The sequence below is a fragment of the Cyprinodon variegatus genome, unplaced genomic scaffold (assembly GCF_000732505.1).
Source record: "Cyprinodon variegatus isolate N-32 unplaced genomic scaffold, C_variegatus-1.0 Scaffold174, whole genome shotgun sequence".
NCBI classification, from domain to species: Eukaryota; Metazoa; Chordata; class Actinopteri; order Cyprinodontiformes; family Cyprinodontidae; genus Cyprinodon; species Cyprinodon variegatus.
Genome location: NW_015150627.1, coordinates 561,168 through 582,199, shown reverse-complemented (window position 1 = coordinate 582,199; position 21,032 = coordinate 561,168). Strand labels below are relative to the sequence as shown.

Below are 21,032 nucleotides of genomic sequence, written 5' to 3'. Positions count from 1 at the left end.
TATATATATATATATATATATATATAATTAGGGGTCCCCGCTCCATCCTGCCATCAGTTTGGGGGTCCTTGGCCTGGAAAACTTTGAAGACAGTGGTTAAGAGTAACAGTTCGGTTAAGAGTTAACCTGAAAAAGACAAAAGCATGGGAAAGGGGGAATCTTTGAAAAAAGGCCTTAAAATACAGCCAGAGTAATAGTGAAGTGTTTTATATCAAGGCATATTCATGTGTTAAGATCATCCATTCAAATCAGAAACCTGATTTCTGTCTAAACAAATGTGGTAAGACCTGAAGACAACTGTTTAAATAGTCTATGATCTGATGAGCCTCTTAATTGTACCTGTTTTTGTTATTGTAGGGAACTTATATTTGCAAGAAATGTTGAAAAACATGTCTTTCTTTATTTCTATTTAATCGTGCAGGCCACTGTGTCTATCTGTCACTCAAAATTCCCATGAAATACAAGGCAGTTTTAAGTTGGAGTATAGGAAATAGAAAAAGTCTGTGTGATGTGAATACTTTAGCAAGGCACAGGGAGGGTAGATAATGTTTCAGAGAACAAAAAGCTTCTTTGATCCTAAAACATGTTGCAAAGAACGAAAAAGGAAGCAATTACTTGTTTATTGGTATGACTACAGGACCCTCCAAAAAAGAGGCTTCTCTGTGCCAATAAGAGAGCTCTGGCAGCAGCACGGCTCAGATCATCCACAATAATGTCCAGGAGGAACAGAAATGCATTGTGGGGCCACAGTGCACAGCAAAAGTCATCCATCACAACGCCGGCTCTGTCTGCACACCTGTCCATGGAGAGCCCTGCCTGACCGAGCTGCAGAGAAGGTCACAATTTGTGCAGGAAGATCTGCAGATTAAGGATGATCCCTTATAGGTTGGCAAGCCATCTAGAACACTTAGCCAGAGATTTCCAGAAAAGCGATTTCTGCTAAAGGGTAATCACATTACTGAGGCAACAGATTGAGGGGTGCTCATCTCTCAAGCTGCACAGTCCTGTTGCTCTAGTTTTTCCATATGCGCCAAAACTCTATTGGAGAGAGGGCCAATTTTGACAAATTTCTGAACTTGAGTTCACAAGAGCTCCACAAATGTGTCTGAAAGCAGAAATGAATTAGGCGTATTTAAAGATGACAAAGCAGCCTTATATTCCAACATATGAACCGAGAGAAATGTGAATTATTAAATGGATGAGAAGAAAAGACTCTATAAGAGAATAAGATAATAAAATAGAGCACAGACATCCTTTCAGAGCAATTTGCTAAATGTAATATCAGGGCTCCCAGTGAGGCTGGATAATGACTACCCTTATCTGCTTTTAAACATAAATGTGTGCTGAATAAAACATTAGCAAATCCTTTACTCATCTACAAATTCCTTTAAACCTTAACAACAAGTACCATTTCTAAATTGTCTAAGAGGTGCTTTTCTATGTTAAAAGCAGCAGAAATTTTCGGTTACTCGGCAACAGCTGTTGTGTTTTGTACCTGGTGAGATGATGTAAAAGAAGTCTTTGAATTCGTCCATCCAGACTTCAGCCAGCCGTCGGTTGTTCTTGTTGATAACTTGGCCAGTACCTCCAGGAAAGCTGTATGGCGTGGCCTTGCGGAAAACGTGCCCAACATGTGAGCATGTTACAATTTCCAAGGAACCGCCACACTGCCAGATCTAAAAAAAACATTTTTATGAAAAACAAAGTCTCAACTATAGAATGCAATACAAACCACAGTTATTGTTGCAACCTGTAAAGATGTAAAAAAAACTAAAACTAGAATTGGCTGATTATAGAAGTAGCACGATTTTCCAAGAAAATGTTAAAAATATCCATCTCTTGTTTTGAGTGCATTTATTAAGTGGGATGAAACTGAAAGGAAAACAGAATCAGGATTTATAGCTACATCTAATGTTCCGGTACCACAATTACTGGCATCCTTAGAAATTATGGTAAATTAACTGAGCTGAACTAAAATCAAATGCATTTGATTAACACATTTTAAATAGTAAAAATTTATTAAAAGCAATTCAAGAGAAAATGAACATGGCTAAATAAATTATAATTAAGGCAAAAAAATAAACTGAAGAAAGCAATTCTAACATCACATTCAAAGAAAACAAAACAAAATGTAAAAGTAAAATTAAAAAGTAGCAAAGAAATTAAGATAAAATCAATTTTGACCTTGAAAAGCTGCAGAAACAAAGTTTTTTGTTCTGATTTAAATGTTTTTTTCATATCTCAGGTTATTATGGAGATGATTCCTATGCATTTCTTTAATTTACAGATCCAAGGAGTAGAACAAATATTTGAAAACATTTCAATTCAATGCATGACTTGGTTCCAAAATGAAAATGCTTGTAAATTGCAAAGGGAAAATGTCCTCGAAATTTCTCAAAATAAGTGAGACAAAAAATAATGGCACCCTAGCAAAAAAGCTACCTAGGGAGATACATTGCATGTATTTAGTTAGGCTACAGATATGAACGTGTTTGGTATTAAGAAAAACTAAAAACTAATTTGCAAGGCACCTAAATTTGCCCCAAGTACATTTAGAGCAATAATTAGGCAGTATAAAAAAACTGTACAAAGTCACATACTGTAGGTCTCTTATCATCAAACACAAGAAGGATGTGAAGAAAGGTCAAACACATCTGCAGAGCTTGACATTATAGCAGCTGGAAAATAAACGTAGCATCAAACGCTGGAATTATAGTCCACTACATAAAGGCAGTGGCAGAAGCAAGAATAGTTTCCTTTTTGGAGATTTAAAAAAAAAAGAAATATGCACCCAAAGTGTGCAAAAGTTGTACCTAAATAACCAAGAATTCTTCAGCTTCTGGCTTGATTTCTGCAGGATGTTCAGCAGCATGTGCTTACTTGATCAATATCACCTTTCTGGCAATATGTAGGCTGCAATAATTTAAGCAGCAATTACTTTAATGTTTCATCTGTGGTCCTAACACCACAACCACTTGGGCATGTGCTGACAGGACAAACGATGACAGACAGAAAGTAATTAGATAAAATATTATATAATGTAAATGCATATAAGTGCAAATATTGTTGATCTTTAGTGATTTCATGACTAAAAGGAAATGGCCACTAACACTAAGCTGCCGAGAAGAATACCCAAAGTAACATTTAAAAAGTTTATAACAACTGGAGCAATGTTTATCACTGTGCTGCAGTGAAAAGGAAAATAAGTGAGCTCACCATGTTTCCATAACAACCACTTCTTTAAGGGATTTCATACACAGGAGTCAATAAATGAAGAGTACATTAGAGTCTTGTGGCGTATTGGAGTTATATGATATAACCCAGTGTCTAGAGTGTTTGTGTAACTCTTCTGACTGACAGAGAAAGAGATATAGGTCTTTGCACACCTATCTTATGAATTTCAAGCAGATTGTACAATGGTTTATGTAAATAAAGGAGGTCTATAAAATATGCATGCAGGTAGAAGAACTAGCATGCTCTCTGTCATCATGTTCTCAGTCACTCACTCTGAAAGACATTTCCAGGTTCTCTCCACCCCATATATCCATCCCTGGATCATAGCTTCCAATTTCTTCAAAATAGGTTTTGTCTATGGAGAATAACCCTCCTGCCATTGTGGGAGTCCTAAAGAAGACACACAACAAATTACTGTAAGAACAAAAACCTGGTCTTGGTTAGACTTGAGCAGGTTAATAAGGCAAAGAAAGAAAAACAGATATACACATCACAGATATACAGATAACAGCATGGATTATTTATGTTTAAGTAAAAATTGCATTATAACCCTTTTTAGCTCTGGAAAAAAGTTAGTATTTTTTTCAATCCATAGATCAATGTGATGAAAAAACCACTACAGAGATGTATTTATGTTTTGGATAAAAAGGATAAAGAACTGCTTCACAGTAAAGTACAGTTGAGGTACATGCAAGTGATAAAAAGTAGTAAGAAATCCGTAAAGACACACTATGTACATTTTTACTGAAAAATACCTTAAAAATAGCATTTTTTGTTGACCCTTCACAACTAAAACATAGTTCAATGATCCGACTGACACCTCAATAGTTCAGTGCCGATGGATTTTGTGGATACTTAGAGGCTACCGGCATCCAGCTCAACTTAGACACCAATGGAAACTCCAGGTAAGGGGAAGAAAGTAAAAAAATAACTTGTTAAGTACTAGCTATGAGAACGAGCAGAAGATAGCTGCAGTTCTGTGTTTTGGCCACATGTGGTGGTATCATTATAAATGCTTCTTTAATCTGCACAACAGATTTTTTATTTGCAGGATATTTCCCCTAAAAGAACTTGCTTATAAAACATGTACAAATGTTTTTTTGTTTTTGTCCACCAGAAACAATTATGCGTGGAGCTGTGTATTCATGAAGTAATTCTTAAGTGTCCTTTTGTAGCCAGAGAAACATTAAGATACAATACAAATGAATTTATTTTCTAAATTTAAACCACATCATGGAAGAGTAAACATGTCTGGCAGTTAACTCATTGAATAAAAACTATTTGATGATGAGAGTAAATAATAGTAATACAAATGAGAAGTTGCTCTCATTTTTTCTGTCAAAAAGTTAAATATGTAGCTAGGTTTTATTATTCCAGTTTCAGATGAAAAAATAATTTATTAAAACTCCTGACTGGAAGTACCTGACTGGAAGAGTTCGGTCTCCTTTACGTCGATCCATCTCCCGCTGGGGAACTGGGTACCACCGAAAGTTCAGCTTCCAGTTGAACCCACCATAAGTCATATCCGAACCCGCCATGTACTCAAATGTCTCATCGCTGATGACGTCTATGATGGGGCACACCACTGCTTTTCTGAAACAAATCATTTAGATAGGAATGACAAAAATCAAGAAAAAATAAGACATGAAGTGATTTTTTGGACACACTCCTGTTTTCCTTGCGGATTTACATGTTTAGAGGCTCAGATGAAATGGAAGTCTACTTCATAAACCTAGTAAATTAGTGCTTATTATGCATTTTCTTTATGTCTATTTGATGCATCTGCAGAGTCTTAATAAAACAACAGTCTGGGGTATATAACTGCACATTTTCTGAAGAATGAACAATACCAGGAAATATATAAACTACCTGTCTACAGTGTATAAAATCCACTAATCCGACATGCACATTTGAAGACGATCCTTTTTTTAGAAACCTAAACAAAACGTACCGGTAAATAAAATAAAAAAATACTTTTGTGAGTCCTAAGATAAAACAGTACATGTTGCAAAACTGTATTTGAATTTTTGTAATGTCCTTTTTTAAACATCATCTTTAGAGGTTTAGACTATTTTAACTTATTTAGGTTTTTTGTTGTTTTTAGTTTCTGTTTCTTATGTTTCTTGTCTCTCCTTATTTTGGCTGTTAATCCACTAATACATAACTCACAAATTACATCTTACCTCTTCTTTCTTATTTATCTTACTAACAAGAAATCTTCTTTCCTGCTACAAAAAAATGAAAGGAAATTGCCGGTCTTGATGCCACCTAAAGTAGCCTGTCAAGTGTTGAAGCGTAGAAAGCTAGGTTGCAGAGGAAATAATAATACCTCCCTTTGCTGTGGACAGGGTTTCAACAGTGATTGATCACACAGCATCAAGCAAACTGCTGGCTATTGCTCTCTACAATAATACCATCGACAGGTGCATTTATGACATGTCAAAGGACATAGAGGAGCAGCGTAATGATAATGTTTGTGATGGACATTGTTCTGTAGATGGCTGAAGCCACTGCCAGCAGGAATGACTGAATACTGGTAACTTATGTCCAATTCATAAATTGAGATGAGATGATGGAGGAATTGCTTTTCTGCAACTCCTGGCAGAGCCACTGCAGAAGAACTGTAACTCTTCGAGTCTTCCCCGGAAGAAGTTAATCTAAAATGTGAGGAATGTTTGGGGATCTCTAAAGAAAGGGTGCATGCTATGGCTGGGAAATTATGAGGGCTGCAAGCAATCATCAGGCATGTCTCCCACAATCCGCAGTGGGTGCACTGCATGACGCATCACAGAACACTGACGTCAAAGCCGCTGAGAGTTAAGATAAAGGATGTTCTCTCTGACGTAATGGCCAATCGAACGCAACCAATCAAAGCTGGCATCTTTTCGGAACTATGACAGGAAATGGGCTCCAACATTTCAGCTGTTTAGTTTAAACATGGAAAGGTGCAGCTCAGGTTCTTTGAACTGTGAGATGAGTTACACATCTGTTTGAAGGGAAAAGGCAGGTTTCTTGCCCACATATTTTGCTGCAGCAAGTTCTTCATAAACATTACTGATATTATAAACCAAAGGGGAAAAAGGCAAAAAAAAAAAAAAAGAAAAAGAAAAAAAAAGAAAACCTACATAATAACTTGGTTAAGAGCAGTTAATTAACTTTTAGATGAAACTGCGTATAGGCTTCAAACAGAACATCTCTACAAAATTCTTAATATTTGCAGGCTAGCAGAATGACTGCAAGACAAACTTTCCACTGCTGCAACCAATTACCATTCGGTTTGTATGACAGTTTCCTGTGAAATAAATGTTAAAAACCAAGCTATAATTCAAGCCCAAACTCTTCTAATCTCTAAGTTAATAGAGGCTTAAATTACCAAAAGTGTTTTAGGTGTGAACTTGAAGGTTAAAATATTCTACAGTTTCTGCTGATCAGTGTCAGAAATCCTCATTTTGGCTCCCACCTGTCCTCTCTGATACGAGCCAGCAGGGGCTCCAGCCAGCCCACTGTACACTCGCAGTGAGCATCCAGGAAGGTGATGACTTGGCCTGTGGTGACGGCTGCCCCCCTCAGCCTGGCTCTGATCAGACCCGAGCGCTGCTCCATCCTCACAATCTTCACCGGCACCTCTAGGGTCTGAACGTAAGTCTCCAGCTTCGCCTTTAAAAAGTCTGCAATAAAATAAAAATAAAAAGCAATAAAATTGTTCTATTAACTGGCTGTTTTTGTCTATGTTTTTATAGATATTAGATTTTTTCTTCTACAGCTTAAATAGAAAACTTTGTTCTGTTTGACTTATCACACCTGAATTTACCCTGCGGGACGATAAAGGCATTCATAATTTATCCGATCTTACCACCTTTTACAGCAAAAGCTGAAAGATTAAAAAAAAATGTATGTATTTGTAAAGCAGAATAAAATATCTTATTATTTGGGTTAGGGGTTAAGAAAATACAGGCATAACCACATCATCACAATATATACCAATATTATAGTCATTATCACAAGATTTTCTAATATTGTGCAGCCCAGGCAACTCTTTTCTATTGTGTAACTGCTGAATAAAGCATTTGGCATAAATTAAATACATGTAAAAATTAAAAAGAAAAGAAAACAACTGTGCCTGCTTGCTTATTTCATTATTAATACCAACACCAAATGAGTGGCACATTCAAATTTAAACATGATGAGCAACATATACTAAGTTCAACAAATATTGCGATGAAAGTAATTTCTTTTAATAAAATATAACATTTTTCCTTTAAGAAAAAAAACTCTGTCTGGAAATCAGATTATAGATCCAACAATGTAAAAAAAAAAATGATAAGACGATGACATTTAAGTGACATTTCTGTATATTAGGCAAAGGTCTGCTTTAAAGATAAGACATAATAGAAGACAGTAGAAAGAGCTGAACAAAGTTAGAAAGCTCAGACTCGATTATCTTGTCTAATATTAACACAAACAGCCACAAATCAGCAAGAGAATCTTAAGGATTTATAATTAGTAATGAAACATATAAGGGTATATCATCCTAACCTTAGCACACGTGATCCTACATTTTTAAAGTAGCACAAGATGATATTCTTAAGTATAGAATGGCTACAATCATACAAAAAGTTTTATTTCTTTTAACACATAGATATTAAGAATGTATATATATATATTTTTTTTTTGTTCAAGAGTTTGAAATAAATAACCAAAGCTTGGGAAAATGTGTTTAAACATAGAAAAAAAGAAACCAGAAAACTAATGCAGTTTCTTGTACGGAACATATTAGGAAGGTATTTATTCACACTTCTTCTTTACCCTAATTCTGATGGTGGAAAACCTCAGCAGTTTCTGTCAAGGATTTGTTGTCTATCTTTGCTGGATGAAGTTATAATTAAGACCAGACCAACAGGTATTGTTAAGATTTTGCAATGTTTTGAACGACTAACATGACTACCAGGCAAAAGAAGCAGCCATAGAGTGAACATGATCAGGAATTTATTATCTATTTGTAAATGTAAAAAAGTCAATGTTACTTGTGATGCATGCATGAAATAGACTTTTTAATCCTAAATAAAAATGTTGCATTTTTCAATTTTAAATGAATTATTAAACACATAATTTTATACTAGGAAAATGTTAACTTGAATACACACAAATACACAGAGACTAGATAAAATATATCCATATAGCCCATTGGGGGGGGGCCAATATATTTCTATTTTGCGTTGGACCAAGCTAAGGCTGTCAGCTGGCCTGAATCCCACAGTATTAATTATCAAATTAAGGATATTCAAAACAACTGCAACATGTTCGTTAAGTCTGGCCATCTAAGAAAAACCTTTCTAGCAGACTGAAAGATGCAAAAAGAAGAGTCAGACAACACTAAATGCCTAAAATGTAATGCTAAAATATCATCACTAGCCCTGAACATGACTCTTGCTATTGTTTATATGAAGTGGATCCCTCTAAAATTTAGAGACTCCACTTTTTTTAACAGGAGCTGAGCTAGAAATAAAAAACGCTCCCTAAAAAAACTAAATATAAATATTGCTAGAGACAATGTAAACCAAGACCAGAATCCTCAGATATCCAGAATAATGTTATTTAGATAGAGAGGTCTAACATTATACTATTTGGGAAAAATAAGAAACGCTTAGCATAAACTAAGTACAGCATCATAGTGCTCTGGTACTGTATGTGTGTGATTTCCTGCACCTGTAGGAAACTGTCAGCTGACAATCATATATTCCAGCTATGATTTTTAGCATATACACAGCTGGTCAAAATAGTTGGTACACCTTTTTTAATGCAGGAGAAACCAAGGAGGGTCACTAACCTTAATCAGAATTAAGCAAGTTAACAAAAAAAAAAATCATTCTATGGAAATGAAATCCAGAGATTGCTTTTAAACCCTGTTTCTAAAACATCTTATGAAACAGGCCTGGGCAGAAAAGATGGTTCCCTCAGAGTAATATTTTGTTGCACAACCTTTTGAGGCAATTAGTGAAAATAAACAGTTCTTGTAACTGTCACTGAGACTTCTGCTCCTCTCTGCAGGTATTTTGGTCCACTCCTCATTAGCAAACAGCTCCACTTTTCTCAGGTTTTTAGGGGTGCCTTTTCCACATGGTATGTTTCCTTCCACGTTGCTCCTTCCAAAGATGTTCAATAGGATTTAGGTCAGGGCTCATAGAGGGCCAAATCAGCACCCTCCAATGTTTTCCTCATAGCAATTCTTTTAGCTGTGTTTGGGTCATTGTAACAGACCCATGACCTGCGACTGAGACCAAGCTTTCTGACCTTGGGCAGCACATTTCTCTCTAGGATCTCTTGATATTATTGAGATTTCAGAGAATTAAGACACCCTGTGCAAGATGAGGCAAGCGGCCTCAGAATATAACAGAGCCTCCTCCGTGTTTCAAATTAAAGACGGTGTTCTTTTTCTTGATGCGTCTTGCCAAAAACCTACATATTTGTCTCAGCAATCCATAGGACATTCTCCCATAAGCTTCATGTCTTGTCAACAGATAGTTTGGCCAATTCCAGTTGGGCTTTTCTATGATTTGTTTCAACACTGTCCTCTTTAGTCGTCTCCTTTAAAGTCCACTTTGGCTCATACAATTACGGATGATCCAACATGACACTGATGTTCCTTGATTTTGAAGTTCACCTTTAATCTCTTTAGAAGTTTTTCTGGGATCTTTTTTCTTTCCATTCGTATTGTCTGTCTCTTTGATTTTCCATTGATTTTCCTCCTGTTGCCATGTCCAGAGAGGTTGGCTACAATCCCATTGATCTTAAACTTCTGAATAATACATATAAGTGTAGTCACAGGAACATCAAGCTACTTAGAGATGTTCCTATAGCCTTTTCCTTTAACATGCTTGGCAAAAATGTAGTTCTAATCTCATGAGACAAATTCCTTACTTCTCTTCCTCAGGTCCATGTTAAGTGGACCCGTCACTAAACACATGACACGACACAACAAACCATGTCACAAAACAGTACGGTGACTACCTGTAGCCCAATATAAAAGCCACTGACTGATTGCAAGATTGTAGACACTTGTGATACTAGTTGGTGGACACACCTTGATCTAACATGTCCTTTTAGTCAGTGCAGGGAGGGTTATAAGTCAGAGTCAAAACTACCAACCTCGCTCACTGGCATCATCCACCAGGACGATCTCCACTAGTAGGTGCCTCGGGGAGCGATTGATGACACTGTGAACGGTCCGCAGCAGGGTGCTCCATGCCTCGTTATGAAACACGATGACAATGCTGGTGTTGGGCAAGTCATCTGGGTACATCTTGGTCTTACAGCTAACAGGGAAACACAGACAAGAGAAATCAGTGGAATAAAATCTACAAATATACAACACTGGCCTCCTTAAACAGTTTAATTCTTTGTTTGTAGACTAGATCTGAGGAGGTCTGATCAACACAAACCTCAAATGATATTCCACAGATCTTCTTGATTCATTGCTAATGTTTAAGTGTCACAGAACCCAAGTCATAACAAGATATCTATTGATCAGAAGGGCTGGATTGATGGCATATAGACCTGCTGAATGTTGGGCTGGTATTTAACTTAGAGCATAAGTAGATATACAGTAAGTATTATTTGTAGATAAACAATATTTTTTTATCATTAAAGGGGGGTTTACACAGCGAGATAAGCATGCCAATTTCTCCCCAATCTTCCTATTATGAGAGGTGCGGATCCTAGATCTAATCCTGCCGTGTTTGGTGCGTTCAGTGATGAATTCTGTTCAGAACATCCGGAGTCTGATCGCAAATCATGGGAATCCAACATGTCATACTCTCTTGACCTGATATCCTATCATGCGTGGGGTTTCCTTTGAGGACAACTAAACAATAAGCATTTCATACATGATATACCAGGGCTTTCCTAAGTGTGGGGGACACCTCCTCTAGAGGTGACCAGAGCTGTTCGGGGGGATGGGGGGCAAATGTGGAGGCCTAGTGGTTAGGGCATGGCACTTGGAATCCAGAGGTTTTGAGTCCAAGCCCCACTCCCACAGACTGCCACTCTGGCTCCCTGAGCAAGACCCTTAACATCACAATGCTCCCCAGGCACTGCCGGTGGCAGCTAACTACTCCCCAAGGGGATGGGTTAAATGCAGAGAGTTAATTTCGTTGCTCTGTACTTGTGACAGTGTAATAACAATAAAACGCTGGGATATATATATATATATATATATATATATATATATATATATATATATATATATATATATATATATATATATATATATATAATATAGAACATTTTTATCAGGTAATCCTTGTAATTATTGCACACTGTAGCTTTAAGAAAGTAAACTGACTGAGGGAGAGGAGTGTTTTTTACAATTACACAATTGAAGGACACAAAGTTTAAGGTTAAAAAACTAGTTGAAAAAAGACAAATAAACAAAGCAATACTGAAAATACATTAAATATGTAGAATATGATAAATATGGTCAACAAAGAAGTCAACTTCATGCAGTTTCAAATGTAGCATTATTAAAGTATTTACATTTACTGTTAATGGGTGGGTTCAAAATGTGTAAAAATGTCTAGACAATTGTCTAAAAAACTGAGACAGATTAACAACATCAAAAATGTTGTGTGAGTGAATTGCTTTCAACTTATGCTGTTAGAAATAAAAGCAGCACATTAAAGAGTCTGAGAGCAGAGTTTTGCAATCCTGCTGCTCTTCAAACGCTGCCACCGGTGCAGAAATATTCTCACTGTGAAGGGGAGGAAAGAAGCAAATTCAGTGCTGACAGCAATGTCATCATGTCCTTGGCTTGATGTGATGTTTGCGAAAGAATAACGGTGAGACTGCCATAAACCAGTCGATGTTATTGAATAAAGAATTCGCTACATTACAGAAGTGGACAGCAAGAGTGCTGTGAATGGCAGGACTAGGAGTGGGGAGAAGTGACGGAGGGTGAAGAAAGCCACCGATGCAGACAGCATTGCTCGTTTGGTCCTGTATATTGGATATGACATCTTAGACTGACAGAACTAGGCCAGGAGGTTGCCTTAAAGGAAAAGTAGTATTGCCCTTCATGGATATATCTTAACATATCTGCAGATTTCTCACTGCATAGCTGCAAAGATTTTGAGGGGCTAAGATGAATACTGTAATAAATCTATTGCAATATTTTTATGGAGAGAACGATTGGTCTAAGCTGGATGGAAAATGTTGGAGCTGAAATCAGCTGACCGTTCACCTTTTCTCTGTCACCTAATCTAAAACAAGAGCAATGGAAAATCAACAACTACCAACGATGTTTAACTTCAGTCCTCAGGATAAATTGTTGTCCTACTCATGTTTGATCTCCCCCTGATATAACACATCCAAATGTAAAGGATGCTTTAAACCTGGTGGTTAGCATTGCTAAAGGTAAGCAATGAGTTCAATCAGATAAGACGACCCTGTTTTTAACAGGTAGATTTAAAAAATACTTTTAGCTTTTATATGCTGATGCCAGCTTCAAGAAAATGTATGCCTGGTTTTATTACACCTTTAATAAACAAAAAAAAACATTAAGGGCCAAATAAAAGGCTTTTTACAATAAAGGTACACACATGTACTAACAGGACAGGCAGATCTGCATGTCACTTTTGTCACATAGTTTTTTTACAAGTCTATGGATATCACAAAAAATGGGAATAATTATTACTAAATCAATAAAATTAAGAAGTAAAATACCCAAAACCCTTGAAAGAAACTGCAGTAACTGCGTGTACCAGCTGCCCACATGTCTCTTAGAAAAGACATGTTTCATTTTACATCTCAGCTCTTCCTCCAACTTTTTTTTTTTTTTTTTATGAAACACCTTGCTGATAGTAAAAATCTAAATCTAGTTTTTTGGGGTAGATTAATCATTTGTTCTATTCATCCATGGTGTTGGGTTTTAGTTATCCTCAATAAATGAAACCCAATGCCTTGCACTCCCAACACCACAGTCAGCCATGGTCTAACATTTCTATACTGATAGTTTACAGCACACAAGACCCAAACAAAAGTATTTAAGCAAAAGTAAAACAACCACATTTGCGCTATTTAACAGTGTATAGCAGTGAAAGTCATAGAGTCAACATTAAAATCATATAAATACAAAAACAGAGAATGAGACAAAATCATAGCATCTAAAGTTCTCCAAGACAGAATACAGATTCTTAAAAAAAATTAAATCTGTTTTTCACGGCTCAGTTGAAATCATCAATATAAGTATAATAGTGTCATTGTATTTTGCCTTAAAGGTATAGTGGAGGATGTTCTTTTTCCGGGTGGATCATCAAAAAGGTAAATGTCAATCATTCTGGTGATATGTTTACATTAGGCTGTCCTACGTGCTACGTGAGTCTGACATATTGGAAAAATTTCTTTTGGAAAATAAGCTTGTATGAGCAGTGCACACAGCAACTTTTAAACAGAGCATGCACAAGGAGGTATGGGCTTATGCATGCTCTTGCTGCTCCCTCTCTTGAGTGGGAACAGGGTTGTACATGTAGATTCTTTTTATAAATGATGTTTGTTTTTTTTCAGTGGAGAGGGCGGGTCTTTTCAATAATTTGCGAAAATCCTCCATTATACCTTTAAGAGGACTTCATAAGTATTTCTACCATAGCATTAATTAAAAATCTTTAGCCTTTTAACATACACCAATCAGTCCTATTCAGTCTTCTCAGTGCAAGGACCTCTTCTATCACCAGACCTTAAGCTACTGAGGGAAACTGTACCTAAACATGATGCGAGCTAATCAAGTTCACCCTTTCCATCTGCTAATCTAAAAAACACATACTAAATCAAGGACTGAAAAAATGCTTCTCACACTTTTTTAACAATGCATATTTTTCTATAAGTACTTTGTCTTGAAAAAAGGAAAAATAAAAATCTAAAGCCAATTTGTAATCCTAAATTTTCCATGCCCTATAAAGTCTACAACCAGTAGCAGGTGCATTGAAACCTGTCACTAGGCCAGCAGCAATTCTTTGCATTGCGAAAGAAAACACCAAATGACTGGAAAACAAAATATGAGGAGTATTTTAATTTTTTAGGGTGGGGGAGGGTGGGTATTTTAAAACCAGACTCAACCTACTCATTTTCTGTTCTAGCCTTTTACAGCAAGCAATACAATTTGTGTATATCTTCACCCTTAATGACATTGATAACCACCTGAAATTATTACAGCATGACCAGCAAGCTTTGCTTATAAAGTGGCAGCTTAGTATTAAAACATCTGCCATTATAACCAAAGCAACAACAGTCACCCATTTGGCCCTTTATCTGAACAATCTTATTCCTCTGGTCACAAGTTGTGGCTCCTGGAAATACCTGACGATAAGTTTGTAGATGGATCTATTAAGTTATAGCTTTGTTTTTGTCTATATTCAAACAATAAAAGAGCACAATGTCTACACTGCTGCAGATGCTGTACAGTTTTCACTGTACACTCAGTCATACTTGAAAAGTTTCACACAGAATAGTACCATACTCAATCAAAATATCTGCAATGCACTGTTACTGGAAAAAAGTGTCAGATTGAAAAAAAATAAGTGTTAAGTCGTAGAGAAGCATTTCCGAATTCTCCCGATTGGTGCCCAACTTTACATGAGTAAATAAAGTGAATGTGATTGGTCGTCTATCAAAGGGGGCGGGATTGTTGTGGTGAAAGGTTCGCAAGCAAGTTTGGTTGTGGCCGGTTTTGTAGGAAGCATTTTGGTAACCAGTTAGCAACTTAGTGCTAGTAGGTTCCCAATGGGAAATTACATTGGGACCAAGTAGCACTTAGAAACGGCACTGTCAAGGAACGCTATGGACAGTGGAAACATGCAAGAGGAGGAGAGTTTTGTCTCGGAGGTTTCGGATGAGTCTCCTATGTCATACGTTTTTTATTTAGAGGAGGAAAGCGGGGACAAGTTGTTGTAAAAGAGGACGCCAGGGCGGCAGAAGCTTCACTTGATGTAGAAGGCGTAAAGCCGTACATGTTTGAGCCCTTGCCTCACAACGCTGCCAGTTCTGTTAGCTCTACGCCTGCCGAAAACACAGACGTCCATCCCCAGGAACACTGGGACGTAACTCAATGATAATGTAAATGATTCTTATTTCATATTTCAATCGTTTCAATCAGTCGTATATTAGCTGTGACAAATGAATCAAGATGCTATGACTGAAAAAATTTGATTGACAGAAGACCGCTGATAAATGATTGGCCAAATTCAGGCGTACAAGCTAACGTATAACTAACTAGCCTGCAGAAGATAACGAGAAAAAACAAAACACAGATTTTAAGACAGGATTTTTTTAAATAGATATTTTCTAACTTTTGGTACAATTTAGTCTAATAAAGAGTACATTTATATAGATGTTTAAGCCAGAATGATTTGACATTTAAATATGACTTCCCTACGACTTTAAAGGTATAATGAAGGAAGTTCTTTTTCCAGGTGGATAATCAAAATAGGTGGTCTCCTAATTGTCAATCATTCTGGTGATATATAATTATATAAGGCCATCCTATGTGCTCATCTACATTTTCACTTACTAGTCGTAAGTAAAAACACAAATCTTCCTTACGAAAGTAAGCTTGTATGAGCGATGCAAACATCTACGTTTAAACAGAGCATGCACAAGGAGAAATGGGCTTGTGCATGCTCTCGTATACTTTTAAAAGTCGTTTCCTGTTGGGAGCGGGAACAGGGTTGTGCATGAGCATTTTGGGAAGGGTGGGTCTTTTCACAAGTTCACAAAAATACTCCACTTTACCTTTAAACATTTTCACTTAAACATTGTATTATTCAAATGACTTAAACATGAAATAAAACGACATCGAAAGATTTTATCTAATTTTGCAGACAGCATCGCTATCTGCAGCCCTTTCTCCTAACGGAAAGTGTGAGCATGTTCCTGGGTTGATTTCCCTGTATAGATTTGTTGCAGCAGCTGTTTAATGGGCAGAACAGTAATGTGATTCCCTGCAGTCATGTGGAAGCAGAAGCTTACACACCCATCCAATCTGACATCTGGTAGACTCCTGTTGAGGGCAATCATGTCGCTGGCCATCAGGTTGAACTGGTTGATCTTAAAAAGCTCCTTCATCTTCTCCTGGTCGTCTTTTGGGATGTTTACTGCTTTTCCCATCTCGCCTGGACCCTCGTTGCTCCGAGATATCACTGCTGTAAGAGTACAGAAATGTTTTTGTCAATATTAGGACACTAAGTTAAACATAAAAGTAAAATAAAATTTGAAGCAAATGCATACTCCCATTGCATTTTTTTGCTTTTGTGACTCTTTGTATGACATGTTCTTATTGAGATTTAGGAAAAAGTAAGAGATTTAGGATTCTGCCAGTTTCTGCTAGTTTAAAAGCAATAAATTGTCTGCATATTTACCTATAACCCTCCTGAGAACACTCTTTCTAACATTTCTGCCTGCAGAATATCAGCAGATTAGTGTTGCTTCTACAGCACAGTGTCAGCTCCCTTCAACAAAGGTAAATAACATCCAATGGATTTATGACGCAGCTCTCCCCCACTCTCCCTCAAATAATCCCTCAAAAAAGAGGCTGTGGCTTCCATGAAACAGGACAACATTGGACACTGGCTGCACGCCTTACAGTTAAGAGGATTCCATAGAAAAAGAATTTGTTGAAATGGACTGATGCTGGCCATATTGTTAACCTCAGCTGAACCTGCTCTTTTTTTCAGTGTTGATTGCAGCACTTCTTTGCCGATTACAACCTATCTGTATGTACGAAAACACGAAAGACATCTCAAGAGATTCCCAAACGGTGAAAACATTAAGCAATCAGTGGCAATGATGTTACCCTTTTTAAAAAATTACAGACAGATTAACAGTGGATTGACAGATTGGGTGGGTGGTACCCTATTGCTCAGCACATTCCAGGAACCTAAAGATAATTTGTTGATGAGTTCTTAAATATCTTTACCACAGATCTCAATAAATATTAGGTGTGTTGCATCAATATTTATAGGTCTTGTGAGAGCTTCATTATTGCCTCAGCTGGACTGTCAAGATGAACAGCAGTCTATATGCAGATTTTCTGCTGAGTCGTTTATAACAAGGCCTCAAACATCCTGCAGCCATGTTCGGTCTCATTTACTTTACAGAAAAGGGTCTGTGTAGCCGAGCACAGCTGGAGGCTCCTTCATAGGCTAAATTTATGATCTTCTGCTCCTTTAACCAAAGTGCTCTCCCTCCTGCCTGCAGGTCTGACACCCCTGACATTATATTATATATAACAGAAATTCCTCGACTATGCAAAATGACAAGATAAGGTTCATCACATAAATTAATGGTTTAGAGAAAAGGAAAACATACTGAGTTTCCGTTGCTAAAGATAATGCATTTACATTTAATCATTTTATTCTTAAATATAAATGAATGTCTATTTTCTTTGTCATTAAATAATGACTGCCAATAAAGAAAACATATCACTAGCATATTGTTGACTGCTAAGATATATGTTTTTAAAACAGAAAAGAAATGTCAGTCGGTCATCATTAAACATTTCATGTGTCGATGTCATTGACAGTAACAAAAGTTGCAGGAACAGCTCCAAAAGTGTACACAATATTTACGTATAGGTAAGCTAGTTTTGTGAGTAACATACTTTTGTAAATGCAGTTGCTGTTAGAAATAGGTCAGCACTACAGATGGTGAATTACAACAGAAATAAATCTCTAAATAAATAAGACCAACAACTAAACAATGTAGCACAGCTATTCCAGCATATGCTTGTTGTGTCTGTTTAAATACATTACTCTAGTTGAGCACCTGCTCTAGAAAGAGTAAACAACTCATTTGTACCATGGTGCAAAAGATAAAGCAGAAGTTTCACCAGCATAAAGCATAATAGACATCAGTGAAAGTCCATTTCTGCAGATATTATTAGAATATTACCAACATATTGTTCATAACATGTTCGAAAAGGTAGGCTTACTAATGGGGAGAAAGTAGCTATAAAGTTTACCTTTGAAAGAGCTAAGTGCATTGTTGTCACAGCTTGCCTGCTTCACAGAATTTTAAGAAACTCTTCAAAAACATACAGTAGTAGGGAGTTTTAAGTCCGACTTTTTATTGTGGTTTACAAGGGTAAAATTTGATAAATAAGCTGAGATTAGAAAATGGAATACTGTCTGTGCGACATATGATCTACACATTACTCAGAAAACCAGCCAGTATCTGTTGTGACGACCATTTGCCTCATGCAGTGCAACATATCTCCATCACATAATGTTCATCAGGTTGTCAATTGTGGCCTGTGGAATGTTGGTCCACTCTTCTTCAATGGCTGTGCGAAGTTACTGTATATTGGCAGGAACTAGTATAGCTATCGTATACGCTGATCCAGAGCATTCAAAACATGCTCAATGGGTGACATATCTGGTGAGTCTGCCGGCCAAGAACTGGGTTGTTTTCATCTTCCGAGAACTATGTACAGATCAGCATGGGGCCGTGCATTATCCTGCTGCAACATGAAGGGATACTCTTGGATGAACTGCACAAAAATGGGCCTCAGGATCTCGTCAAGGTATCTCTGTGCATTCAAAATTCCATCAATAAGTTGCACTTGTGTTCTTTGTCCATAATAGACGCCTGCCCATACCATAACCCTACCTCCACCATGGGCCACTCAATCCACAGCATTGACATCAGAAAGCGGCTCACTCACACAACGCAACACACGCCGTCTTCCATCTGCCCTGAACAGTGTAAACTGGGAATCATCCATGAAGAGAACACCTCTTCAACATGCCAGAAGCCAGTTAATGTGAGCATTTGCCCACTCCGGTCGGTTACAATGAAAAACTGGAGTCAGGTGGAGACCCCAATGAGGGCAACGAGCATGTGGATGAGCTTCTCTGAGATGGTTTTTGATAGTTTGTGCAGAAATTCTTTGGTTATGTAAACCAATTGTTTCACTAGCTGTCCAAGAGGCTGGTCTCAGTTGATACTGAAGTATAATATACTGGATTTAGAGGTCCTGGGCTGGTGTGGTTAGCCAAATTCTCTGATACGCCTTTGGAGACAGCTTATGGTAGAGAAATTAACATTCAATACACGAGCAACTGCTCTGGTAGACATTCCTGCTGTCAGCATGCCAATTTCATACTCCCTCAACTCTTGTGGCATCTGTGGCATTCTGCTGTGATAAAACTGCACCTTTCTGAGTGGCCTTTTATTGTTGGCAGTCTAAGGCACGCCTGTGCACTAATCATGGTGTCTAATCTGCATCTTGATATGGCACAACTGTGAGTTGGGATGGATTATCTCAGCAAAGGAGAAGTGCTCAGTATCACAAATTTAGGCTGGTTTGTGAACAATACTAAGGGGAAATGGTGATATTGTTAAAAAAGTTTTAAAATCTTTGATTTCATCTCATACAAAATGGGAGCCAAACCAAAAGTGTTGGGTTTATATTTTGTTGAATGTATGTTCTTTGTGTTCAGTTGCTTGAAAAGCATAATTTTTCCCTTTCATACCCATTTTAAAGCAAATTGAAGGCTTCATTCATGGAAAAAATACAGAGTTCAAAAACATCTAATNTAGGTCAGCACTACAGATGGTGAATTACAACAGAAATAAATCTCTAAATAAATAAGACCAACAACTAAACAATGTAGCACAGCTATTCCAGCATACTCAATGGGTGACATGTCTTGTGAGTCTGCCGGCCAAGAACTGGGTTGTTTTCATCTACCAAGAACTATGTACAGATCAGCATGGGGCCGTACATTATCCTGCTGCAACATGAAGTGATACTCTTGGATGTATGGCACAAAAATGGGCCTCAGGATCTCGTCAAGGTATCTCTGTGCATTCAAAATTCCATCAATAAAATGCACCTGTGTTCTTTGTCCATAATAGACGCCTGCCCATACCATAACCCTACCTCCACCATGGGCCACTCGATCCACAGCATTGACATCAGAATGCGGCTCACTCACACAACGCAACACACGCCGTCTCTCACCTGCCTTGAACAGTTTAAACTGGGATTCACCCATGAAAAGAACACCTCTCCAACGTGCCAGATGCCAGTTAATGTGAGCATTTGCCCACTCTAGTCGGTTACAATGAAAAACTGGAGTCAGGTGGAGACCCCAATGAGGGCAACGAGCATGCAGATGAGCTTTACTGAGATGGTTTTTGATAGTTTGTGCAGAAATTCTTTGGTCATGTAAACCAATTGTTTCAGTAGCTGTCTCAGAGGCTGGTCTCAGACGATCTAGGAGGTGAACATGCTGGATGTAGAGGTCCTGGGCTGGTGTTACACATGTACTGCCAAATTCTCTGATACACCTTGGGAGACGGCTTATGGTAGAGAAATGAACATTCAATACACGAGCAACAGCTCTAGTTGACATTCCTGCTGTCAGCATGCCAATTTCAGACTCCCTCAACTCTTGTGGCATCTGTGGCATTCTGCTGCTATAAAACTGCACCTTTCTGAGTGGCCTTTTATTGTTGGCAGTCTAAGGCACGCCTGTGCACTAATCATGGTGTCTAATCTGCATCTTGATGTGGCACACCTGTGAGGTGGGATGGATTATCTCAGCAAAGGAGAAGTGCTCAATATCACAAATTTATACTGGTTTGTGAACAATACTATAGGGAAATGGTGATATTGTTAAAAAAGTTTAAAATCTTTGATTTCATCTCATACAAAATGGGAGCCAAACCAAAAGTGTTGCATTGATATTTTGTTGAATGTATGTTCTTCGTGTTCAGTCAAGCATAATTTTTCCCTTTCATACCCATTT

At 37.5% G+C, this 21,032-nt stretch overlaps 1 protein-coding gene across 2 annotated transcripts in view; it reads right to left on the bottom strand.

Moving 5' to 3' along the window:
- Positions 1 to 21,032, bottom strand: part of galnt13 (polypeptide N-acetylgalactosaminyltransferase 13) — a 61,822-nt gene that overhangs the window by 21,479 nt on the left and 19,311 nt on the right. For both annotated transcript variants that reach the window (XM_015378511.1, XM_015378510.1), the window contains exons 3-8: positions 16,253 to 16,421; positions 10,381 to 10,547; positions 6,695 to 6,902; positions 4,657 to 4,827; positions 3,507 to 3,624; positions 1,496 to 1,676 (exon numbers count right to left, since the gene is read on the bottom strand). In XM_015378511.1, coding sequence (XP_015233997.1) covers positions 1,496 to 1,676; positions 3,507 to 3,624; positions 4,657 to 4,827; positions 6,695 to 6,902; positions 10,381 to 10,547; positions 16,253 to 16,421 — 1,014 coding nt within the window. The remainder of the gene's footprint in view (positions 1 to 1,495; positions 1,677 to 3,506; positions 3,625 to 4,656; positions 4,828 to 6,694; positions 6,903 to 10,380; positions 10,548 to 16,252; positions 16,422 to 21,032) is intronic.